This window comes from Gallus gallus, chromosome 11, assembly GCF_016699485.2.
Source record: "Gallus gallus isolate bGalGal1 chromosome 11, bGalGal1.mat.broiler.GRCg7b, whole genome shotgun sequence".
Classification (NCBI taxonomy): domain Eukaryota; kingdom Metazoa; phylum Chordata; class Aves; order Galliformes; family Phasianidae; genus Gallus; species Gallus gallus.
Window position 1 is genome coordinate 7,434,785 of NC_052542.1, and position 26,305 is coordinate 7,461,089.

General features: G+C 38.9%; 1 protein-coding gene across 6 annotated transcripts in view; it reads left to right on the forward strand.

Moving 5' to 3' along the window:
• Positions 1-457: 457 nt before the first annotated feature.
• MYLK3 (myosin light chain kinase 3) overlaps positions 458-26,305 on the forward strand; it is a 31,088-nt gene continuing 5,240 nt past the window's right edge. For 2 of the 6 annotated variants that reach the window (XM_414113.8, XM_040645947.2), the window contains exons 1-10: positions 9,745-10,369; positions 13,674-13,764; positions 14,751-15,180; positions 17,999-18,570; positions 20,087-20,192; positions 21,586-21,679; positions 22,003-22,112; positions 23,207-23,348; positions 24,343-24,413; positions 25,771-25,899. In XM_414113.8, the coding sequence (XP_414113.5) occupies positions 9,860-10,369; positions 13,674-13,764; positions 14,751-15,180; positions 17,999-18,570; positions 20,087-20,192; positions 21,586-21,679; positions 22,003-22,112; positions 23,207-23,348; positions 24,343-24,413; positions 25,771-25,899 (2,255 nt within the window). In that variant the 5' untranslated portion in view covers positions 9,745-9,859. Of the gene's footprint in view, positions 638-9,744; positions 10,370-12,567; positions 12,732-13,673; positions 13,765-14,750; positions 15,181-17,998; positions 18,571-20,086; positions 20,193-21,585; positions 21,680-22,002; positions 22,113-23,206; positions 23,349-24,342; positions 24,414-25,770; positions 25,900-26,305 lie in introns of those variants that run through there. The other 4 variants (XM_040645952.2, XM_004944194.5, XM_040645949.2 and 1 more) reach the window with 4 other exon arrangements.

A 26,305-nucleotide genomic window follows, 5' to 3' on the forward strand; every position in this document is an offset into this window, starting at 1 on the left:
TATAGAGGATGAATATTTGTCCTTTTTAGTCTATTTTTTTTTTGTTCCCAATGATTCTGTCTTTATAGCTTAAGAAATTTGAAATGGTAGAAATGATTTTGTGTAGTCATGTTTGATGGTAATCAGTGTCACTGAACAAAGCACAGAAAAAAAACAGTGCTGTCACTACTTAGCTGATACAAACATGCTGTTCGTAAGTTAGAACTAATGCAAAGTTAAGTAGGGCAAAAATAAGTTAAGGAACAGATGAATGCAAAAAAGGGACTCTTAAGTGACTTCTGGAGATTCAGATGTCATCTTCTGTTATGTTCCTTCTGTGCCTTACAGTAGCTGTTATCAGTAGTTCAGGAAGTGAGCTGCTGAGATGCAGATAAAATGTAGTACTGCCGATAAGGAAGTGAAATGATTGAAATGCCTGGTGTAGTGCTAGATAAGATGAAATGCCTAGTATATCACAGAAGCAGAATTCAAGCAAGACCCAGTGAGGCTGTACAGCCTAGAAGGCTTTAGGCTACCTGGGTGACCACCGTATAATCAAAACAAAATGGGAACTTTATATCAAGAAACCTCTCTGCACAGATCCCTTCGTTTAAGTATGGGAGGATTTTGTGTTTCTGATTACATCAAGAGGTTTACGGTAAGTATTTTGTTGCACCCCTAGTTTGAAAGTAAAAATTGACTGGATGTGACAGTGTTGGCTACTCTGCCTTTTGTAAAGTGTCGTGCGTTAGACGTTCTTAGCTGCTCTGTGCAGTCTTCTTGCTTGCAAAGCACCTGCCGATGTTGAGGAGGTGCTTCTGAAATGAGCAGTGCAGGCTTTGCCTTTCTAAAGAGATACTTTTCTGTGAGAGCCTTGATGTGTTTGTATTATAGGATGCCAGACTGACATTCAGATTATATGGAGGTCAATTGTTGCAACTTTTTGCTTTACTAATCAATATGTCTGAGAATTTTATAAGACCATTAATCTGTCAGGCAGGCTTATACAGGGCCATTTCATTAGGACCCAAATTCTGCATCAGCCCACTTAAGCTAATAGTAAAAGCAGTGCAATCAACTGGAATGCTGTGTGCTTGACACCTCAAATGTATGTTCTGTGGTAGGATGTAAAAGTTTTGTTATTGGAACACTGCTGAGGAAATGAAGTGAGTCTGTCTCCAAAAAAATATCACTTACTGACAGTCTACCAACGCTGCAAAAAGAGACAGATACAGAGACAGTACTGGTGGGACAGAGAATAGTAATCTACTTTCCACCACTTTAAGCTATCCATCAAGCAACAGTGGTGAATGCTGTCTGTAGAGTTAGGTTTTGGTTGCTACAGATGCAGGGAGTCTGGGGAAAACAATGCTTGTATTTCCTTCCATTCGCATGTTATTCTACTACTTAAAAATTTTGAGCCTTTACCATCCAGACAGAAGCAGAAACATGAACTTAGGCAAACTTAAAAAGAATGCCATGTAATTCTGTGTTAACAATGTTCAGTTGATGTTTTTAAGAAGCTACATTGCCATGCAAATCAAGCATTGTGATGGATGGTGGGGTTGTTTGTTTTTTGAAGAGGCCATTCTTTCAAAATGTTGAAGAAAGGTTTGTCTCATAGGTCTTACTTGATAATGGCTCTAATGGACTTCAATACAGAGCTTATATTTGTAATCATCTCCATTCCATAATGGGACAGTAGACTAGGTGAACTAAATCAGTTCTGGAACAGTTGGAGAAATGGACAGATTTTCTTTGAATTTCAACAGATAGAATTGTATTCCATTCTTTTACTATAATGTTATTGAGTGAATCTAACGCAGCCAACACTACAATGTGATTTTTATCATATTGTTTGAATTTCTCACATAAGAATTTCTTACATGAGAAAACAGGATAGCTCAGAAGGCTAGATATACATCATATGGAAGGGGTTATTGAGTTATTGTCTATTTATGGCAGCAGAACAGGGGGAAAAAAAAAGATTTAATTGAATGCACTCATTAGCTGTTCTTTATATAGAACAGATAATGTCGTATTTAAATTGCTGGTATTGAACTTCTTGCTAAAGATGAGTCTTAACCTGAAATATATCCTTGTGAATTTCTTTTATTTGCCTTTGTCTTTGACAATTTGTAGAATCAAGACAAACTTCTGGACGTGGATTTTTGCTTGTTCCTGTGGAAATGAAAATAAAATGTATTCCAGGAAGGATTATAGGAAATGGCTTTAGAACCATCAAAGCAACTTATCCAGGGATTTTTTTGGACTAGTCATGTCTCAGGAAAAAATGATCAATACTGCAGTTATCTGTTTATGTGTTGTTTTGTGGCTTAGCTGTCTGCAGCCCAGGATTAGTATTTCTCAGTAACATGAAGGCTGTGCTGAGGTTCAGAATATCTAATTTATCTGTAATTCATCTGTTGGGTGATTGAGTAATACTTTCATATTCAGTGATTCAGTTTCCCTTTCTTAAAAACTGGTGATAATGGTACTTCCCTTCTGAAAACGTTTAAGGTCTAGAGGTAGAAACTGTCTTTTAGATTTAGTTTGATTTTTATGATTGGTTTTCTTTGTCCTCAGTGAATTAAGAATCAGAAGTAACTTGATTTTGGTTGTCTTGCATTGGATTGTTATGTCAGACCATCATACCAAACTCATTATGATAATCAATTGGGAAATTGTTCTTTATGTTGTTCACAAAGCTAATCATTCACTTTTATCAAACAGTATGAAAGGAAAGATGCTTTTGAAGAGTACAACCAGCAGAGAAGCACACAAGATCAAATAGTGTCTTGGACCATGCATGCAGCTTTTACTAAAATTGGTGAGAACTGCCTTAATCCAGAAACTTGCTATTAAGCATAGTGAGATCTCTTCCCCTGCGTGGAGTAGCAGCTTGTAAGTTGGGTCTGAATCTGTTCCGGCAGGAGCTGATGAGTGTATGTTTTCTTTTTATCTTACTAGTTGCAACATGGAACCTGTTGTTTGCTTGCTTGTTGACCGTAGTCTCTGGCTTAGACTTGATGATCTGCCTGCTTGCGCTGAAGTGTCTGACTCAGCTGGTCCTGGTGTTACGGAAGGGTTTGTAATGATAGTTAACTCTGAAAACTGTGATAGAAGTGTTTGGAGATTGCTTGAAAACTTATGTTATTGCTCAGATGTACGATGGAAGATGTTTCCTGTAGTTTATGCATAAGCAGTAAGACAGAGGTTTTGGTTTCTGAAATGAATCAAACTTTTTGTTAGGAGAGGTGGCGAAAAGTGTCTTCTAACATGTATGAAGACAAAATTGCCTTTTGAAGATCTTTTGCACATCTGATATGAATGCTGCATTCTCTGTATATTGTTTTTAGCTGGACATATAAGCCTTTACCTAAAAGAACGTGAGTGGCTTAATTGCAGGTATTTGATTCACTGGGAAGAGTGTGTAAAACCACCAGCTTTTGTGCTCGAGTTCCCTTACTCTGAGTCCTTTTTTGGAGCAGAGGTTGTCTTGAGGCTGAGCCTGAACTGATGTAGTTATTCCTGTGTTTGAATGACGTCAAACCAAAATGTCAGAGAGATCTGAATCAGCAGGTGAATATAGCACATAACAGACTTCATTGTAGGAGAGATGACTATTTACTCGATCTTAAATGTCCTTAACGTGGTATTCTGGTTGTTACTGGAAAATGGCAATGTCAAGGAGTGCTGTTTTTAATAAATGAGTAAATTTCTCTGCGATGTTTCTGGTTTAGATTTTCACCGAAAACAACATAAAAAGCCGTTATTAGTAAGTGTCTTAGTTTCAACTGGGATGGAATTGTTTTCTTCAGAGTGTCTGGTATGATGCTATGTTTTGATTCTGAGAGGAAAACAGTGTTGATAACACACTTGTGTATAATAGCTGCTAAGCAGGGTTGTACAGAGCCAAGGCCATTCTCAGGAAAGGGCCCAAGGAGCTGCAAGGAGAACAGGATTAAGAAAATGGACTTAAGCTGGCCGTAGGGATATCCTGTACCATATGATATCATGTGGAAGGAATTTTGAAGGAAGTGGGAGTTCATCACTCTTTGTCTGCTCAGGGGCTAACTGGGCATCAGCTGGGGGGTGCTGAGCAATTGCTTGTGCATGACTTGTTATGTACATGTGTATGCATTTGTATATATAATCATAGCTATTATCCTTTTCTATATCTTAGTAAATATTTTTATCTCAACCCATGAGTTCTACTGCATTGTTGTTTTGGTGGTTTTGTTTATTCTGGAAAAAGGAAAGGATGGGAATGACTGTGTGTTGCTGAGCCATCTACTGAGTTAAACCACAATAGTAAGGAGCACTGCCACAGTACCTGATGCTGTACAGCAGTGGCAACTGCTGGATGGAAATGTGATGGAGAGAAAGAATTCAGTAACTGAGACTTGAGATTGCACAAGACGTGAAACAACTGCACAAATTGCTTTTGGGAGACTTCTCTGAAAGTGTGTGTTGGCTGTTCAAGTCCAGCCAGGTGGTTTGTGGGCAGATGGAGACTGCTGTAGTTGAAGCTTCCCCTTGTGTGGCTGCTCACAAACACGATTCACTTCATTCCCGTGTAGTTCGATGTATGATGTGCTTGTGTGCTTTGCTTTTCAAACACAGCGCAATGTGAAATTGTGCTCGAGGTGATCACACTTAATTCAATAACCATGAAGGGCTGCAGAGTAGCTGTGGAATCAGTATTACTGCATTTTAACTTTAGAAAAGTGAGTGTAGAAGCGAAGGGGGAGAAAAGTCAGATACATTCTTGCAGCAGTCATCGCTTGTGATATTGTTAAAGTCGAAGATGGAAATGATTATTGCAGATTAGCTAGTTAGTGTAGTTGTGTGCATTCTCCTCATCATCTTTCAAACTTGAATCTAAAAAAAAATGTATATTTCCAAAGTAGGAAGGAAACAGAAGATAACAAGGCAGCACCATTTGGTGATTTCCATCTTCTCTAACAAAAGCATGCTGCTTGTAAAGCAGAGACTTTGAGGGATCTGACAGAAAGCCACTGATATTCCAAGTCAGCAAGAATATTTGTGCTGGTTTTACTATGTTTTGGAGCAAATTCTGGGTTACGCGTGGTCTTCCTCTGAAAAATTGACTGTCTAGAAATAACCCTTTCTTGTGCAACGGATCTGAGAGGCCTTGTCTCATCACTTCAGTGGCAAGTATTTCCTTTTACTGTTTTTATTCCTATTGGTCTTACTGTGCAACCAAGAGTTACTCTTATGTGTAGCAGTGGATCCCTGCTGACTTTAAATTACTTGTACCTGGATAAACTGCCGTGGATACAACAACTTCAGGTCAGCTTAAAAGATGCCTTAAAGTTCTCTGCTGAGCTCCTAGTAGTAGTTGAGAAAGCATCTTGCAAATGAGAGGCAAAGCAGTTTAATAGCAGATGGCCTGAATCAGCAGGCTTTACTGGGAACTGACAGCATTTGATGTAAAATCACTGAAATTCAGAGAAAGCAGAACCAGCAGCATGACTTCTCTATTCAATTTCCAGAGAGCTCTTCACTGGAGGATGTGGAGGAAGCTTTGCCAGTGGCAGCCTTCTGGTTCAGGCTGGGTTCAGGCTGGTAAAGTGTTTTAGTAGCTGTTTGGATAAGAAAGAAAAGAATGACAATTAAAAGCAGTGAGAGTGAGTCATCTTCTTAGTGCAGTTTCTGTGGGCAACAGGCTTGATGGTAAGAGGTCATGACTCAGGGTCAGTTGAATAAATGTGGACAGGCAACAGGTGCTTTTTTGGCCTCCTGAGAGGAAAGTAACCTGGAGGAAGAATGCAAGAGGTCTTGTTAAGCCATGTGGGCGAGTGATAAACACTGCTATCTAGAAATCTTGTTACTTTGATGTAAATTAAATGTCATAATTTTATCTGTCCAGCTATCTGCTGTCAGCTGCTTGACAGGGATGCATTAAGATACTCCTCATGATCTCAAGTTCATTAACATGTCCTTAGCTGTGCCGCTGCCTATAAGCATTATGACCTACTGTGTTAACAGTTTTCTGTCACTAAACATGCATAAAAAGGAAAAAAGAGTTTATATAATGAATGTTTATACTAAGTTGAGGTGATACTATAGTAAAATTGAACTTTTGCCTGCTAGGCAGTACTTAAATGTGTCATACTAGGGTCAGATGGAGAGACTTTATTGTCTATATATACTATAGGGGTAGTGCTTTATTGACACTTGTACTGTGCAGGTGGGTTTCAACCAACAGCTGACATGAATAATACATTAAATGTCAGGTCCTTGGCCTTTTAAAGCAGGTGTGGTCCAGTTCTTAGCATGTCACCAAACATGATAGATGGAAATCTTTTGTCTGATCACATCAGGAAACACAACTACTTCACTGGACAGGCTTATCCAAGCTGTATGGTGTATTTTGACCTTGCAAGTCTATAATAAGTTGAAGCCTGTTTCAGTATTTGTCATGAGAGTTGGTATCTTACTGAACCATTGCTCTGTGGATGTGATTTACTGTTTTTCACGTGTCTAGGAAGTGTACTGTTTGTGGGAAGTTACTCACTGGTGTAGAGCTGAATTTTGCAGAAGTTTATGTATCTTAAAATTGAGCTACCTCTTCATTTGCTCAGGGGAGAATTAATTTTGTGTTGATGAGCAGCAGCAACGTATGGGTAACCCAACGTACGTATGGGTTAAGTAGGTTTTCAGCATAACTAGAAAAAGTTGCCTGCTGGCCACTAAATATGTAAAGGATATTTAATAGTGTTTGTTTGTTTGTTTGCCTGAGTAATATTCAGTAGCTGTAGCCAAATTTTGAATTTATCTGCTGTCTTTCCCTTTTTTTTTTATAAGGACCTAATGTTTAACACATATGATTCTTCATCTTCTTAGAACTCTGAATTGCAACCTTTACGAACTTCTCCGCAAGTCCCCCAAGTCTCTATACAGCTTTGGCTTTGTTTAGGCTTTTTACTTTTTTTTTCCATTTACCTGCATATTTTTAGTCATCTGCAGTTATACTATGTTACTGGAAGCAATGCAATAATCTAATGAGATGATCTGTTTGAGCAGCTGGTTTTAACCTCTGTGACATTTCTTGTTTGGGATATAAGCCTCTGGTATTACTTTAGTACATGCTGTAGATTTTTTTTTTCCTCCTGTTCACTTCATCTTTGTTCTTATTGCAAATGTTTTTTTCATTCCTTTGGGTCAGAGCTAGCAAAGAGGGATCTTAGCTGAACTGCTGTATTGTAGATTCTTAAACCATTCTTTGTGTTGAATGCAAATGTTTCTCTTGTCTCCTGACATCAGTCTTTCACAACTGGGAGTGTGTGTGGGACTGAAGCCAAAGTGGAATAAACTCTCATTTCCCTCTTGAGAATAGAAGATTCTTTGGCATCATCAGTTGAAGGTCACTTGTAGTTCTGGTTCTCCAGAATTTGTGTTCCTTTTTTCATGCACTCCTGATATACTTGATAGCCTGGAGACGTTTTGAAGACATCCTGAGATATTTTAAAGGTATCCCAGAAGTTCATTTCAGTTCAACCCTTGATGGAATGAAGGTAGCTGCCTGCAAACTCCAGATCACAGTGCTCATTTTTCATTCACTTGTTTGCTTCTTTCCTAGTAATGGGAGAAAAATCGTAAGAAGCTTTATTCTGAGTTTACATTCAGACTGTGATGTGGCTTGCCAGTTTGCTTAGCCAGTGACAGTGTGGGGTGCCTGAGCAGAGCTCTGCTATGCACAGTGGTCCTGCGTTAATCACTGCTAGTCATTACTCATACAACATTTCACGTTCTTCAGATGTAATTTGGAAAGTATTGGACATGAAACAATTTCTGTAGCGGTGTCTGAGTACAACACGTCATTATATGCAATAGGTTCTCATAAAGTAAGGGTGAGTTTAATAGGTTAGTGCATTTCTTAGAGTGAAGACACTTTTTTGTGTGTGTGGTATAAGGATGGGTACACTGTGATCTGCAGTGTGTGCGTTTTAGCATTAAAAGACTTGAGTCTGTCAATGAAACAATGTGCTCTCTTTGAGCTGCTCCAGTGAGATGCAAACACTGGGCACTAAATGTTCTGAAAAAAAATTACCTTCTATTGTAATTCAGAGCAAAAGGAATGAAAGATTTTTGCTATATTTGAGCATATTATCATCCTGTAGTAGGAATGCTAAGTCATGGCCTGAAGCAGTGATTGAGCACCTGGTGGGAAGGCAAGGTCAACCCAGGGGAGCTCAGGTGGGTGCAGTGTACTTGGGTGACTGGAAGAGGTGGGACCAGGATCAACCCCTTCCCAGAACTCATTTAAGTGTTGGCAGTAGAAGAGAGGGCATCTCTTGCTGGAGATCCCTGCCTACCTGGGGCTTTTAAAAGGTATGTAGCTCTTTTCCTTCGTTTCTGTATCCATGGCTGCAGCATTTGGGCTCATTCTCATTTGTTGTAGCCAAAGACTTTGCCACCCTGCTGTTATCATCCAATTATAGCATTACACATCCCTACGGTAACACAAACAGATCAATTTAGGACAGTTAGATCAATTTAGGACTTTGTGTGTTTAACAGCTGTTAAAAAGTTGGGAGAAGGAAGGAAAAAGTTAAGTCACTTTGTGACTGATGTTTTAAATTTCTCACTATAGGCCAACTGCTGTTCCCTTTTTCTTTGTCCATCACCCCACCCATTATTTTGCAGGTGCTTATACGACACTACTTACATCCTGCTATGTACTTACATGTTGAACAGCTGCATCTGAATAGGAGTCAGCTTTGGCTGTATCTTCTCTGTATGTACGTCAGAGAATGCTAGCAAGGAATATTCTCTTACAGAAGTGGCAAGGGCTATTTACTTTCATAAAAGGGTAATTTTAATATTGTTACTACTGACTCGTAGTGTGTAGAGAAAGGATTTTATTTTCTATGATGTCTCATCTCACACAGCAAATTCACTTAAATAGTTATGATTTATTCCCATATGCTCATCCTTAAAAATGAAAGGGATTGGAGACAAAGAGGTGCTCTGTATTGCAAAGCATTCAAAAGTGTGGGGATTGTGCGAGTATGAAATGACTACTTTTCTGTTTTCTAGTGAATGTTGTAGGCACACTAATGTAATTTAGAAGTGAAAGGAAGTCGGTAATAAATCCATGAAATATCTAATTTAGTAATAAACCCATAAAACATATTATTTAGTAATTTTGTTGGACTTGCTCTGTGTCCTCGTGAAGACTTTTTTGCTCGGTTCACTTTCACAGCCTGGGAGAAAGATATAATTTTAGAAGTTTCAGTTGACAAAGACATGCTGGTGCTAGATACGTATTTCAGATCCTTGTCATTGTACTCTATTTTTAAATTCAAGTGCCAGCCAACCTAACAAGCACAGCTTGTGTCTCTGCTGGGTGTCCTATGTCTGTGCTGGAAAGCAGAACTCTTCCAACCGTTAGCGCAACGCCACCACACTTACTTCTCTATTTGTTGTATTTAATGAGGAGAAATGTTCCAGCAAGTTCTTTTCTATATCATAGAACCAAAACTGGTCACAAAAACAGTGCTTCTCTGTACAGAGGTCTGCTTAGGCATTGGCAATTGTTAAGATGTTTGCCTATCAGCAGCCACTTGAGAAAGAATTTTAAATGGTCTTGTGACGTCAAGGAAGCCCAAGAAAATATAGCCTGGTGCCAAATTACCTCCATCATTGAGTGCATGCAGTAAGAAATAGATAACGCAGAAGTAAATCATTTGTGCAATAGCTATCTAATGATATGCTCTAGCAACTCCAATAAGTGAGACTGTCTGGTGTAGGCACAGCTAAAGAAGATTAACTTTCAGGCCCTCGTTTTCTAATTTATGATTAATGAAAAGCCAGCCTAATCTATCTGACATCCTGCTGTCTGGACAGAATGTCTGCGGGTAGCTTGGATGTGGCAGAGGGAAATGCCTTGACCAAGTTGCAGCCTATGAAAGTGAACAATTCAAGTATAATGGATAAAAAGCTGAATCTATTGAATGAGAAGATGGACAAACTGTTGCATTTCCAAGAAGACCTGATGGGCAAACTGCAACAATTTAAAGCTATCGAGGACATAGAAAAGGGCATTAACAAGCTAACGGTATCCAGAGAAGCTCTCGATGAGACAGGTGAAATGGAAAAAGGCCTAAAGCTATCAGACAGTCCTCACCAGACTGACATGCAGAGCATATGCTCAGAAGTGTTGAAGTTGATGAAAGTTGCCCAGCTTGATGCCTCGAAGCACAAGGAGAGACTGGCAAAGATAGAAGGAAGGATTGATACACTGGATAAAGTGATTACACTAGTGGGAGAAGTATTAAAAAATTCTAAAGTAGTGGATTTTATTCTCAAAGGCATCGTGCCCTGGAAGAAGGAGAGTCTACTGGAAAGCTTTGCTGAGGTTGGTTTTCTTTTACTGCTCTTGGTAAAGTTCTTTCTTAAGTAGGAAGTCTCTCCTTATGATTTTTTTTTTTTTTGCATAATATTTATAATTCAGGTTTTCCTTTAAGAAATTCCCACTGCAGGTTACTGCTATGACCTCTAAATTGTAAGCATTTTGAGGCAGAGATCTAGTCTTAAAATGTCTAAAGTTCCCAGAGTGTGCCAGGCAGCCCTGTAACTAGTATGAGAAACAGGTTGCTACTGTAAAAGATTCAGCTTCTAATGGTGCCTGAAGATCAGCAATGTCATTCACGTTGGTGACAGAGCTCAGGTTCCAGTGAAAGGTAGGAATAATGTACCGGGTAGTATTTACTGAAGGAAGCTGCTGCTATTTTCTTGATTGATCGTGAACTCTGAACACAATAAAAGCTATGAAAATTTATGCTGACTTTTGTTTATGCGACTGAGCAGCTTTGTATGTTTTCAGATACTTAAGTTGTCTTTAGATATGTCTTTATGATGAACCTGTGACTTCATGAACTGTATTGACATCATTTACTCCTCAAATTAAGTATTTCCTGTGGTTTCGCATGTGCAGTTTCCATCAGTTCATAGATAACAATTCCAAAGCATTTCCTAATTATCAAAGATAGTGAGGAAGGAACAGGTAAGACTGATATATAGTTGATATGGTATTTGGAACTGATTGAACATGCTTTCTGAAAGTTAAGTATTTAGAATTAGTTTTGGGCAATGGGAGTTGAGTCGTCATGATGACTTGTGTTCTGTTATAGGCCAAAAAAAAAGGTGTGAGGGAGAACTCCATGAGTTGAAATGTTTGTTCATTCCAAGAGTCTCCCTCACACCTTTGTAGAGGTGTCATCACAGTAAGGACAGCTTACTACAAATGTCAATGTGCATTCCTGTCTTGATCCAAACATTACTTTGTCAAATCTGTACCGTGTATTGGTAGATGTTACACCTGAACTAATATAAAACCAGGGCAGTGTCAGATGCTAGCATACCTTCTCAGCTCTCCTGATATCCCTTTTTAAGTGCCAGAAGATGAAAAGTGAGCTTGACTGTTTGGAGACAGAAGGATTTATGAAGAGATTCCATTACTGTTGATACCAATAAATGATAACCAGCTTTGTTGGTTAAAAATGCATTGTTGCAAGTTACTCCCTGCCATCCCTGTGAAAGGCCTGGAGCCTGGCACTGTTGTTGGTGAGGCTTACACGTTGAACTGAACTGACTGCGCAGTATGTTAGTGGCCAGGAGAAGACAAATATGAAGATTTCATTGCTAAATTGTCAGTTTCTAAGTGAACAGTAAGGAGGGATATAGAACACTGCAATTAGAGCAGCACTGGAGGAACGTTTCCCATAGACTTGTAGCATGCAGTCAGGATTAATTGTTAGTTAGCTAGTGGGTGCTGCCTTATCAATGTTAGTGAAAAAGAAGGTCTGAGGTTATAAATTCATTCAAGATAAATGAACGGGGTCTCAGATGAGAGGTGAAATGACCTGCTCTTGGTGACCTGATGAACTGGGGCAGGGTGGAGGTCTCTGTCCCAGGCTTTAACTACTGCCTTGAGTGAAGAACTCACGAAGTGTATGGGGCAAGTAAACTGTTACGGAGCTGACTCCGCTTTTGCTCACGTACTATAGTTCTCCTTTCTTGTTACTGGGAAGTTTTTGAAATTGCAGCATGAGATTAGTTATAAGGTCTTAAGATACGTCTCTGCTTTGATCACAGGCTGCTGAGTAGTCTGATATTTGAACTAGTTTTAAATTAGAGAGGTAGTAAATGTACGTGACCCAGCTGGAGTAATGTGGAGGAAAGCGTAGGTGAATTTAAAAATGCATTAGCTTGTGGTGAGCCCTGTGCTAACTTTGGTCCAGTTTTTTTCAGTCTGTTTTGTAACGTGTCCAGAAAGATTCACAGTTGCATTGGGGTTGCATACAAAGAATTTGCTCCTTGCTTGTTGCTATTTTCCAACCTTTGCTGTTTTGTAACGACACGCTGCTTATCACAGTTGGCTTTGCACAAGGTTACTAAGAATGGGGGTGGCAGTGGGGAGGTCCTGTTTTCATTTTTGGGTGAAGCTGTTTGCTGATGGTATGACAGCATTCCTGGGATGCCATAGGAATGCTTATGGAAGAAGTGTTCAAAGTTGGAGTCAAATTTATAAAAGGCTATGAACGGAGCTTTATAGGATCCAGGCCTCTTTTTTTTTATTTAACAAAACAGCAACAAGAAAAATAAGGGCAAAAAATTAAGCTGTCCCTTATCCAAGGCTTTCTTTGCACATAGGATTTTGCAAGTAAATGTTCCCCGTGGTCATTGTTGCAGGTTTGCTTAGAGCTGTGATAAAGATGGTAACAACATTTTACTTTTTTGGGCTTTTTATTTTTGTGGCAGGGGGGAAGGGTAGAGGGAGGTGTTCTGTGGTGGAATTTATAAGGTTGTGGCATGAAAAATGTAGTGACTGTTTTTACTCACACGTAAAAGGGGATGATTTGCAGCAAACTTCTAATGGGTTATCTGCAGAAAAATTTGAGATGTTCCTTATTGGCTTATATGAAGGAGGATAAGAGGCTGCTTATCACTGGATTTAAATAGGCCATCCAAGATGTTATACCTTTTCCTATTTTTGTATAATGCTTTATGCTAAATATTGAATTTTGTTACAATTGTATTGCTTTGTCAAGTGTTATAGTGATGCTGTTACAAAATAACCCTTCTCAGTGCTATGTTAATTGATGATGAAATTTGCTTAAAATAAAAAGTTGGTTTTTAACCATACTAAGGGTAACATACAATAATGTCACATGTTTGGGAGTTATAATAAAAACTAAGGACTCTTTGTTTAACCTCTATCATTGCTCTAATCATGAATCTCTAGATGCCTTGAGACAAATATATCATTGTATCTACATCATATTTCAGCCATCAGTCAACAAGTATCAGAAATACAAAATTTCATCTTCTAATAATTCTTGTTTCATATGGCGTGGTTTTTAATCAATATGAATAAGGGTGAACTTGAGGCAAAATGTCTTACAAGTAACATTTTGGAAAGCAGAGACCTAAGGCATGACTCTGTGCCATCTTGTTTTAGAAGTATGCCTTTTTGCAAAAGCAGGGAGAGATTAAAAAAAAAAAAAAAGGGGGAGAGAGGGGGGAGCAGAAGTAACTTAAAAATTCAGAAGTTCAGAGGTGTTAATACCCATTTTAGAGGGTCTCAACCTATGAGGTTAGAGAAACCTGGTGAGAAATAAACACCCTTGAGTGTAACTGTGATTTTTGTCCTTTTTCAGGCCAAGGAAAAACTTGAAGAGAGCGGTTCAAAACCTAAGCATGTACTTAGTAACAGAGGAACCCAAACTGAAAGCAGTAAGCCTTCTGAAGGTATGTATTGCTCTGGGTACGCTACAGTCTTTGACTCTAGAACGTGCTGCAGACCAACTAGAAACTGAATAACCTGCTATTTTCCACTAAATGTGTTACAGAGGAATTACTATGAATGAATTATTGAGAAAATAGAGATGTTCTCTCCTTCTTTGTAACCTGTCTCCTAAATCAACCCCCCAAGGAACCTTGAAGCTCATGAAATTAAAGGAGCATCTTTGCTTGGCTACGCTGTTTCCTTGTTTTGGTATCACAGTGATCTGAATTAAGAGAGCAGTACTGGCTTAGGTGATACTGCCACAGCTTTGTGGTATCTCCAGCAGACAACCCCCAAATTTTTGTCTTAGTACAACTCAACATGCACTTTTCTCCTCCTTTGGAATAGGGGCATGTTGACATTGCAAATATATTTTTTTGATTAAAAAGTTTCATTGCCATATCAGTGCTTGATTCTTTAGGATGTAGCTGTCTGGACATTGCTATATTGCATCCATTATTAATACTTGTGGAGTTGCAATGACATGAATGTGAGTTGAACAGACCTGTTGTCATCAAAAAATGTCAGTAAGTCCTTTAAATTATAGACGCTCTCTTTTTTAGTTTCATTTAGGAAGTGACAAAAATCAAGCAAACAGCTGGTCACAGTTATGAGTTGAAAGCTACGCAAGTTTGTGAACTAATCTTGTTAGCCTCTGCATACTAAAGACTGAAAGAAATTAGAAATTCCCATTATTAACATACACAATAATTGTCCTGGGAGTGCTGGAGAACCTTCTCCTTTTGTGGGGTGCAGGCAAGACTTTGATTAAGCCATGAGTATTAATAATGACTGACTAAAACCTGGGTAAGGATTTTTAGTGGCTTTCAGTGGCTACTTTTTTCCAAAGTAACTGCTTAGGTTATTTTGAATGGGTCTGTTACTTTACACCCTTTTCTTTGCTACCACTTCTGCCATGGATAGCTTATTAATGTTGTGTTTTATTCAGATATTAAAACTGTGAAAAAATTGGATGAAAACAGTGGAGGATGCAAGAAGGTGAATGCTTCAAGTGCTGTTGCCCACAAAGCTGACTCCAGACCCCAGACTAAAGAGAGGACAGCACAGCAGAAAGCAGTAGAAGGTACTGGAAAAGCATGGAGCTGTCAACAGCAAAAAGATGTTGGTGTCAAAGCTTTGAATCAACATAATGGTCTTCCCTTCATAAATCAAGATCATGTAGGCAACCAAGATGTTCCTGTTAAAGCTCACAATATGGACAGAACCCCACGCCCAGATGAGTGTCACAAGCAGCTTTTTCATCAGAAACTCAAAGAGAATGAAAACAAACCTCCGTCACAGAGTATGGCATTGCAGGAAGCTGTGCCCTCCACATCCCAGGCTATATCTGACACAGGGTGTGAAGTGACACAAACCAGGTAATGGATTTGCTGGTAGTTTTCTGTGTACTCTGAAACCATTTCATGTGTTAAAAAAGAAAAACATAACAGATTATTCAAAGGAGTCAGCTCCTGCTTAGGCGTGCTTCAGGGGAAAAATGGCTGTGATGGGAAAAGTGCAATGGGACCTTATAAACAGTTAAGGCAAAAAACTCCAAGTACCAAGAACTCCTTTTAATGTTTGCCTGAAGCCAGTAAGTTAGAGGGCTGGACATATGGGAGATTTGATGTGATGGGCTACTGTGTATTAGAGGAATGTGACTGCCCTTCTGCATCTGAAGTAGATGGACCTTTTTAAACTACTGTTTTCCAACTTCTCTGTTTCTATAAACATGGGGCTGAAAGGAATTTGAAATGTTTACTTGTCTGTGATGAAACTGAAGTATTGGTTTCATTTTATGTCCTAAGTGGTTTTTAAAGCTTTTGTTTTTTTTCATGCCTTGGCCACCTAAAGATATGACCTGATGGTTTGTCTTTTAAATTCTAATAGTTTCATGTTCAGGTGAGTACTTTGTAACATGTCTTTAACAATCCTTTTTCCTTCTGAATTATTTATTCACCATTTGATTGTAATTATAATAAAAACCAAAAGCATAAAACTTTACCAACCAAACCTCAACAGATACCAATTCAGTGACAAATTTGAAGAGTCGTGCCTTCTCTGTTGGGGCTGGCAAATGCATATGTGTAGGTATGAATGGTATTATCATTCATGTGTGCATAAGTATATATCTACGTTACTGTGTGTCTCGTTATACTATTACTAGTGTTTATGTAGGTAACTCTGAAAGTAATGCCTCCTGTTTATTTCCATGGAAACTACAACAGCTACAAAGAGCACCATAACACTATTTGATTGAACAAATTCTCATGCTATTTTTCCACGTAGTCACCACAGTGAGCTATGTGTTTTTACCAGAGATTTACAATAGCCTGCATGCCATTCTTCTTTTAAAAACAAGCAAACCCTGAACCTGCGGAGTTGACCAGTGTTGCCTCTGCTGAAATGTACAGCTCACTGTGCTGACACCCACTGTTTGGTCTCCATAAACATTCCACAATCATCAATAAATGTCAGCGGGTGCCATTCTTCTACTTGGAGGAATTCAGTGACACACCTTTGCTTCATCTGCACTTCCATACCAGATGGCATTTTATCAGACTGCCCTTCTGCTGCCATATGTTGGACAGCAAAAAAAATCTAAGGGAACACTGGTGGGAGGGTTCACCTTCTACTGTGTGCCACCAACATCTACCTCTGGCATCACGGACCAACGTGACAAAATGGGAGGTGCTACTTTTGGAGCACCCCTAGTACAAATGAGTGTCCAAAGCCCAGACAAGAATGTGACACTACTTCTGTGTGTGTATATTTTAATTTGAAGTTTCCACCATCGTGGTCTCTTCTCCAACACTCAGGAGCAAACTGTGTACAGCTCATAGACATTGATGTCCCCAAATCTGTTGTTGTAATACCATTTAAGAAACAGGAGACCTCCCTGTGTTTTGCCTCTGGCTTGTGAGGCTTCAATAAGTGGAGCTGGGTCCATACTGCCTCGAAGGCTCCCACGTTGAGGCTGGCTCAGGTGTTTGTGAAGTTGCTGATTAACAGTTGCTGTTATCCCCATGGCATTCGGTGTTGGTTAAACATGATATGGCAGCAGTGAACTTCCACACAGAACAGCTTCTGGAGCATTTGAATGGTTTGGATAGAGGGGTATGTGGGTACCAAAGCGTTTGGTGTAGAGAGTTGGGAAGCCAACAGAAAACCAGAAGGCAGAACCCAGAGTAAATCCTGGGAGAAGACAACACTCCTGAACAAGGTCCCTATTATGTTAGTGTGTGAAGTCATGAATGTACTAAATGCATCTTTAAAATGCATGCTACTTTTAATGAAGTCTGTAAGCCCATTCAGAAGTGTCAAAAGAACATTGTGTTCTCCTGTTTGGAGACGTGCCCAAGCGTCCTCTCAAGTTCAGGCTTGTCTAGATAGCAATGGAAGTGTTTGCTCAGAGCAGAGTTCAGTGCTCTGAATAGTTTACTCCTGGTGCAGTTTAAATTAATAGCACGAGGCAGCAGCTGTGAAACATGCTAAAACTGAGAAACTTCAGAATTCTGTTATGCAAAAGTGGAAAAAGTTTCTTTTGTATGTTTTGTAATGCGGTTGCTCCTCTGAAAGAGACATTAACTTCTGGGAAATTAGGGAAATATTCCAAGTTTTCTGGTAGCTGGGATGCCAGAGAGAGTAATACTAATAGGGTGAGAGAGTTATGAAAGTTATGTTTTTAACAGAAAGCTGTGGAAAGAATGCTGTCCCATAAGACACAAACATGTTTGAGTGTGCAAGTCAGCCAGCTGGAGGGAACTGGAGTGAATGCAAACACAGATTTGTAGAGCTGTATGAGCGAGCAGTTGGGTGTTTGGATGCTCAGCCTGTAATTGGCGAAGACAATCTCTACCACCTCTCTGCCCATAGGAGTGATATCTCATTAGACCAACTGTAATAACTGATAGAAGTTGGATGGGCTTTCTGATGGTGGGGTTAGCGCTTCGGAGTTTGTGAGACGTGTTCTGCTCAGGTGAGGCAGTCAAGGATGCAGAAAAATTATCTGCGTGTTTTTCAGTGCTTTTCCTCTTAGTGTTGTATTTCCTCAGAAGGTTGGTATAATTACATTTCTTTAATGCTATAGAAATCTGCATTTTAAGAAGTTGATAAGTTTTTTTTTTTTTCTTTTCACGTGAAGTTGTGAAAGAAAGTCTAGGTATCTACATGAATTGTCATCTGCTTGCTCTGCAGGGTAGCCATCGATGTTCGTGTGACTGAAGTGAAAGAAAAGACTGAGATGACCAAAGAAGGAAACTCGAATGATCACAGGCATAAAAATTCCAAAGCAAAATCCCCATCTTCTTTATCATCAGAAGTGGAAGGATATAAACAGCTGCCTGGTAAATCCAAACTTGAACAGACTCTGAAGAATATCAGCACTGAATCAAATCAAGAAGTGAAAGAGAACAAGAAGCAAAATGAACTTGCACCAAAAACAGGGAAGCAACAGCCATTATTGAACAAACCCAAGCCAAGTAAAAAGGCTGCAGACAAGTCAGAATTAAAATGCAAGCCCATAGTGTCACAGAGTACCACTGCAACAGAGCCAAAGAAAGATCTGGGAATACAAATCAAAATCCATCAAGGAACAGTAAAAGTAAAAGATTCCTTGGTAGTTACCAGCTCTAACAAGAGAGAATCTGAGCCACCCCGTTCAGTGGGAAGTGGGAATGATGTGGCTCAGTGTACAGGAACAGCAATGGAGAACACTAAGTCATTGGAAGCTAGCAAAGAGCTTTCCACACAGGATGAGATAATTGTTGGTAAGCTGCTTGAACTTAATTTTGGAAGCTTTTACACTGGGTTTGTGCTATCCATGTACACTGTATATAAACCAGTAGCTGGAGTAGTGCATGCTACACCACCTGGGTCTAATGCTTAAGAGTATTTAACTAAACACCACAGATAAGTTTGATGATCAAATACAAGAGAATTAACATTAGTACAGTTTATTTTAATTGTACTTTTCCTTCTAAAAGGTGTTTTGGGATAAAAATTTCCTTTCAGATAAAATTAAGTGGAATGTATATTTCTACTGAAGAAGTAATGTTGTCAAGACACAGTCCTTCAGATATAGTATTTATTCATTAAGGTAGAGTAAGTAAACTAGGTGTACTGCTGCAACTACAGACTGAAGAGAACAGCAGAATATTGCAGGACAAGTGTCTTGCTTGGCCTTTGTGCTGTTGGCCACAGATCTCAATTAGTGTGTGAACACTTCTGTTGTTTTAGGCAGCAGACGTGTAATTCCCAGAACGTGTGTGTATGGGTGGATGTCCTGATCTGCATCTGATGCTCACAGCAGTGGTGGCAGGAAAATGAATTTGCATGTGTTAAATTGCCTGCCAAGATCTCTGGAGTTTAACTGTAACATTACTTTGGATGAGCATTACCATGAGTAGATGGTAGAAGCTGTATCCTAGAAGAGCTTATACGTTATGTATGTAATAGGTAAATTATTTAACTCCCAGGAACTGATTAAACTTAATCATTTAAATGTTTACAGCTCTTACAAGGATGTTGCTAGTAAAACAAGGTGTTGCTAGTGGAAGCTTCCTGAATTAACTGATATTTATGCTGATATCATTTATCACTGTTGTGTATTCATGCTGGTTTTCCCAGTTAGCTTATCGAAATGAAAAGGTCAAGTATAATTTCTTTGAAACTTCCAGATATTTTTGTTGAGTGGCCTCTTTTGTTAGTGCATGAGGTCAAAAGTTAACCTCACGGGGCTCTTTCAGCAGTGCTGTGTTAAGAAGACAGGGTTGAGAGCTAGGAGGTGGGATCCTGTCCTCAGTGATGGGCCTTTATCCATCATCTCTCTACACGGCTGCTAACAGTAAAAGTCTGTACTTGAAGCAGCAGAGAGATTTTGAACATTTTCAGCATCTCCTTTACAACCATCTAGAAATAATGTTCTTTAAAATCCGATTTAGGGTTGTTTGTTTTTTTTAATGAAAAGCCAAGTGATTGTGTGTGCTCAACTGATTTGCATTTAAAAATGAGCAGTTCCATTGCTTCTGGTATTTTACCTGTGTTTCACTCTAAAAATAGTGGAAGAATTGCGTGCTTGATATTTGTATGTACTTCCGTGCTTGTCTGAATTCCAGTAGAAGGTTGGAACCATGAAAATTAAAGGCAATTGAGACTTTTCATTATACTGAGCAAACAAAATGAAATGACGTGCATGCCCTGTGGACTGAGAATGTTGGTGTGAGGGAGGTGAAGCTGCAGTGATGAGGGAGAAATATCTCACTGACCAGGTTTACTCCTCTTTAGATGACAGCCCTTCTCCCCCAGCTCCTTTTGAACATCGCATAGTGAGTGTCAAGCTAACAGAGGTGACAACGTGTTACTCAGTGTGTCATCATGAAGTCCTTGGAGGGTAAGTCTCTCTGCCCCCTTTTGCTGTACTTCAGGTGGTAGCTAATTGTGAAGTAGTGCAGTTAGCTCAGGAACTACTAATCTTCAGATGGCACTGAGATGTGTATGGGTGAAGCACGTGCAAGCCCACTGCAGCCTGAGCAGTTGCTCAGTGGATCAGAATGCTCAGCCCTCTCTCCCAGCAGCATGAGGAGTGATGGATACCAGCTTATTTCTTTAATTTACAGTTCTGTGTGGACAAAAGGGGATTTAAATGTATCTAATGTAACAATTTTTCATATATCTTATGAATGTTTTCCCCTCTGTTTTGATAACATCACTTTCTCTACCATTCTTAGTCCTTTAAACTTTGTAGAAGTTGGTTTTAACTGATAGATAAAGAGAGTAAATTTGGCCTACAATAGAGAAGCAAGGAGAGAGAATGCAGATAGCATGTCAGATTGTTCATCTCTCCATCCTCCAGACTTCTTGGGCTACCATAGTTGCCCTTTTATGAACCTGTCTGTGGGGCACCTCTAAGTCCCTTAGATTACTGACTTCTGCCTCAGTTCCATTTTCAGACTCCTGACTGTGCTCTTGGATACTATTTGCATTTGTTGTAATAATCTTGGCTACAGCTGGAGTCTTGAGAAAAATCTATAATCTCCAGTCAGATTCAGAGTGTTTGAAGTCAGCAGAGCCCATAAGGGGTCAGGCAGCTTCCAAAATCTTCATTCCACACTGAATTTGTGTTAAAGAAAACTAAGGGAAAAAAATATAATTACATTGACCTTGCATTTAGTCTTGACTTGTGGAAAGTCTACAGCTGCTTCAGCCTTTGTATTCTTGTATGCTTACTTATCTAGCAAGAAGGTTTGATTTACAGACTAATCGAAGTATGATTATGGCTTAAGTATAGTCCTGATGATGCAATAGCAGAGAAAATGATGTTTAGAAATCATCCCAAGGGGCATTAATGTATCTGGATGACATGAGAGAGAATTTACAACATGCGAGAAATGTGGTTTGTGGAGTGGGTACAGTTACTGGTGTTAGTCATTTTAAAAGTTATGAGAGCAAGACAGAAATATCCTTGTTAATATGCCCACTAACACATCACTGAAGGATGGCAAATGGGTACAGTTACAGAACTGAAAAAGAATATCATCAGGTCATCATACCACAGTGAGACGTAGTAATACGAAGGGGCATAATATTTTAATGTAAGCGTTGAACAACTGGCTGGAAAGATAAAACTAATCCTTCATAAGCTGAGAGAAAGAGGAGATTGATGCTGCTGGCCACCTGATTCTGTTCACTTTGTACTGGGCTATTTTTAATCAACGATAAGAATAGTTTGCAAAATTTCTGCAGTGAGCTGTGTTTTTTTCCCATCTTTTGTTTGGTATCAACAGGGGGCGTTTTGGGCAAGTTCATAAGTGCACAGAAGTTTCAACTGGTCTCAATTTGGCAGCCAAAATCATTAAAGTGAAAGGAGCAAAAGAAAAGGTAACTATGTTCCTGTGAACCTAAATGAGTGCATGCTGTAAACCACGTGAATTGCATTCGTTTTAACACAGCTTCACTGAACCTCCCCATAGGAGTCAACTTCTCATTGCATAGTACCAGATATTAGAACTTGTCTTTTAAAGTAGAAGCTTGGGCTTCATGTGACTGTTGGCCATTTCTAGTGTTTGTGATTAAGCCATTTGTTCATGTGAAACCTGTGGTATAGCTGCTATATTGGGTTTAAAATTATTGTATTCAAATATATTGGAATTTAAGGAGGATATTTGCTCTTTTTTTTTTGTTCATTTGTTATTTTTTTTCAGGAGGAAGTAAAAAATGAAATTAACATCATGAACCAATTAAATCACGTGAATTTGATCCAGCTTTACGATGCCTTTGAAGCCAAAAATAACGTAACTTTGATCATGGAATAGTAAGTTTAAATGGTTTCAGGAACGGTTGGAATATGGGGTTTGCTTTGGTCACTAAAGGAAATGGAGAACAGTAACTCTGAGGTATGGAAAAGACTTGAGTGGCTTTCTAGCCTATGAGAGTGGAAGATGCACATTTTAAAGGCAATATCTTCACGTTAAAAACTACGTGTTCAGGAAGATGGCAGTTTAAGCAGATGCTAAGGAAGGTAGTTATCTTCAAGCGAATGAAACTAATTACGAGACAATTAATGAACACAATTTTGCTACGGTTCATTTTTCATTTGAGTTTACCTCAGAGGCCCCGACATTGTCACAAACACCAAATTACATACAAGTGTTTAGGGTAAGTAAAACCTCAGATAAGAAGTAAATGTGAGAATACAAAATACAGAAATGACAAGAGGGAGATTTCTTATAGTGTGCTTCTATATTCTTATAGTGTGCTATTGTTCTTGGAGGGTTTTTTTTTTTTGAAACAGAGTTTCCATTACAAAATGAGTTGTTAATGATGTGAAAGGAAAAAGGACACGAAATAGCAAATATCAATGTGAGACATTTTAAACTGTCTCAATCTTTTATTTAAATAATGGTAATTTTTTGCCCTGCAGAACCCTGTCAGATCTGTGTGTGATGTAATGTTCTGTTATTTTTTTGTGCAGAATTGGTTTCAGTTGTCAGCTCAGGTAGTATGGCTCTCAGTTTTAAAAGTTGAATGCATTGTATAGGTTGAAGAGTTAATTTCCCTGAGCTAACAGGAAGGTAATAATAGATACTTTGGTACATTCTATAGGTTTTCCTGGTCCCCATTTTGTCTCCATATTGCGTGGCTTTGAATTTAGGTTTTGACTCTCCCCAGCTACTCTCTTCCAAGTGTTAGCAGTAAGTCTTCCAGTGCGGAAGGCACTCTAGAATCATGCTTAATTTCACACACAAAAATAAGTTTCTTAAAGTCATTTAGTCTCCAGATATGATATATGCTGGTTGTGTTGTTAGGACCTGTGCTAAATTAGAAACTAAGTTTCCAACTTGGAAATAAATGAAATTAATGAGGAATTGTAGTGCTTTTAATGCTTCTTTATGTTTAAAATTTTAGCCTGGATGGTGGTGAATTATTTGACCGGATCACAGATGAAAACTACAATCTAACAGAGTTGGATGCAATCTTATTTACCAAACAAATTTGTGAAGGAGTCCATTACTTGCACCAGCATTATATTCTCCACTTAGATCTGAAGGTCAGTGATGTGTATTAGTGATGTTGTGGTTTGCACCATTACAGTTTGTAATTGCAATTTCTTATTTCATTCACTTAATCTCATAAAGAAATAGATTTCCTTAATTCAATAGCCACGGTGAATGGAGTTCCAGAGGTTATTTTTTTCAGTGTCTGTTGAATAGCTTGCATACAACAATGAAATAACAAATTTCTGCACTTTTTTTTTGCTGTGAAGTCAGAAGCTTTTCCTTGTGTGAAATGAAACAATGACCTTCTGTTCTTCTTCAAAAACAAACTAAAGAAACCAACCCCAAAACATCTTTGCACAGAAATGCTTAGAAACGCTTCCAGTCTTCACTCCTCCTGCACTTATAGCTGTATCCAAACATCTTTTCAGTCTCCTTCCTATTGTTTGTACTTTTTACTGCCTGGGTCTGAACTGTGTGATTCCTTAACTTGAGTACCCTACTCAAATGATACTAGGCTGGGTTGGCCTACAGACAGCTCTGCAGTTCTAAGTTTGGAAACTCACTCTCCCCTTTGAAAAACAGTCACATTGGAGGAAAAAAAAAAACAAACAACAATACATAAATGCAAAACAATAGCAAAAACAAAACAAAGAAAAGTCTTCATGAAGAAAACAGAGGGTGCATTTGATATGTTTGTTGTGACTTTTGTGGTGCTACTGTTATAAATTCAGGGGGTAAACTATAACCATCAAACTGGCTCTGTTGTTGTACGTGAAGCGGGTGCTTTCCATTTCAAAATCTATTTATATTCAGTACAGGAATAGTGTTGTACTGGGATGGAAGTTAAAGTTCCTTACAGGAGGTCCAAAACCAAACCTTTCGCTAACTCATTTGCCAGTGAAATCCTTGTCTTTCATAAGAGGAATAGAAGGAAAAGAATCATCCTAAAAATGATGACTACAATCTCTGAGATATTTTTCTTATTGTTGCTAGTTTTGTGTTTCAGTCATACATTCAACTGAAAATACTCTTGTCTTTTTGTAGCCTGAAAACATATTGTGTGTAAATCACACAGGAAACCAGATAAAAATTATTGACTTTGGATTAGCAAGGAGGTAAGTGTTCAGTTATGGATTTATTTTTAAAAAAGCCCATTGAATTATGCTGTTGGTAGTTCTTATTTTTTTTTACGCATTGAGTGGCTCTGAGGTGATTCTGGTATGTGAGTGAGATGAATACTGTGCTGCTGCAGGCATGAGTTCTGCTGTGTGCATTAATTATCTAATTACTTTTTCAAGTAGAGTTTCTGTTGAATAAAGATATGCTGCTGTTCTCATAGTCTCAAAATGATTCCCCTTCTAACACTTTTACTCTAGGGACTCCGTGAAGGACATTGCATGTGAAACACAAAGCCCTCAGAGAAACAGAGTCTTTTCACCGTTCTTTGACTTTGCTTGCTTGAGTTTGTTAGAGGAAAGCTGTGGGGACACGAGTCGGTTCCTCTAGAATCAAAAGATTTGGCTCCTGTTGATATGACTATAAAAACATTTCTTTATTTCTTTTCTAAACCCTTTGAGGGTCTTGTTAAGCCAGGACCTGGTATATACATGCATATAGGCGCCGACATGTGCATGTGTATCAAATTCTGGTTTCTGTCCAAGAACTCTTTTTTTTTTTTTTGGAAGTATTTTATGAAAACAGATGGTTGCACTGAGACAATTTATTTATGAAACGGGTGGTAAAGATGTAATTTTTTTTTTACTAAAGCAGAATTTAAAACAAAATTTCTCTAAGAAACTGAGATATAAAAGCAGTGCTTTAATTGCTTTCTGTCTGTGTACTCAGATGTAACTCCCATTGGCATCAGTGAACTTTACTACTGGTTCAGTATCTGTACCCTTAATTTTTAAGTAATAAAACAGAATCATGTTCTCCCTATATGGGTCTGTTTTACATATTACCAAGCCCAAATAATCTTCTTCAGAGAGTCCCACCTTTGCAGTTATGTTTTGCTCGTATCTGCTGCACAGACCTTTAACCTAAGATGTAGCTGAACATGTCCTGTGAAGCAAATGCTCTCCACACCTGTTTTAATGGAAACAGGTTTGTTTGATTTATTTTGGACAACATCTGCTGGGATAGTGGAACCTGGCAGAGGGCATAGCTTCTCTCATTCTGTGACAGAGGTCTATGCAAATATTATTGCCCTCGGTCTTTTTTTCTGGTTTTACTCAGGCAAGTGGGTAACTGATGGTCTTACACCTGCAGTCACAGCAGAATTCGCTTATTTGTCTTCAAGATCTCAAAAAAGACTTTTAATTAAGGTCTTATAAAAGACCTTAATGCTGTCCTGGTTGTCTTGGCAACTCTGCTATGCTTGCTCCATTATTTTTTTTGTACCACGCTTTGATTTCTACAGATATGTTTCCCCGGCCTGCTCTCAGCACTGATGTCTGTTCCTTTCTGTTAAAGGTACAAACCTCGTGAGAAACTGAAGGTTAATTTTGGAACTCCAGAGTTCTTAGCTCCCGAGGTGGTGAACTATGACTTTGTTTCCTACCCAACAGACATGTGGAGCGTAGGCGTCATCACGTACATGTTGTAAGTATGAGAGGTCGTGACAATGGCACCAAAGGCTCTATGAGAACAGACCAGTGGAGGGTGTCTGTGGAACAGGAGTGTGGCAGGCGCTGAGCCCATCAGAATGGGATTCCTCCTAATCTGTGCTGTTAAACAAAAAACTCTGAGCTACAGGTGTGAAGGTACCTCACTGTTGGTGTTTAGTCTCTGAACAACAAATAGCCCTTTTGATAAATATGTGAATGTTCTTCTCCTTTGTCCCACCTTATTTAGCAAGTTCAAGTGAATCATGTTGTGATTTCTCAGAAAAGTGGCCCAAAGCATGCCAGAATTTCCATTTTGATTGGATTCTTGAAGATTTAGATTAATTTTCAGATTTGCAGTCTGATAATTTTATTAGCTTGGACTTGGTCTGCATCTGCCCAGA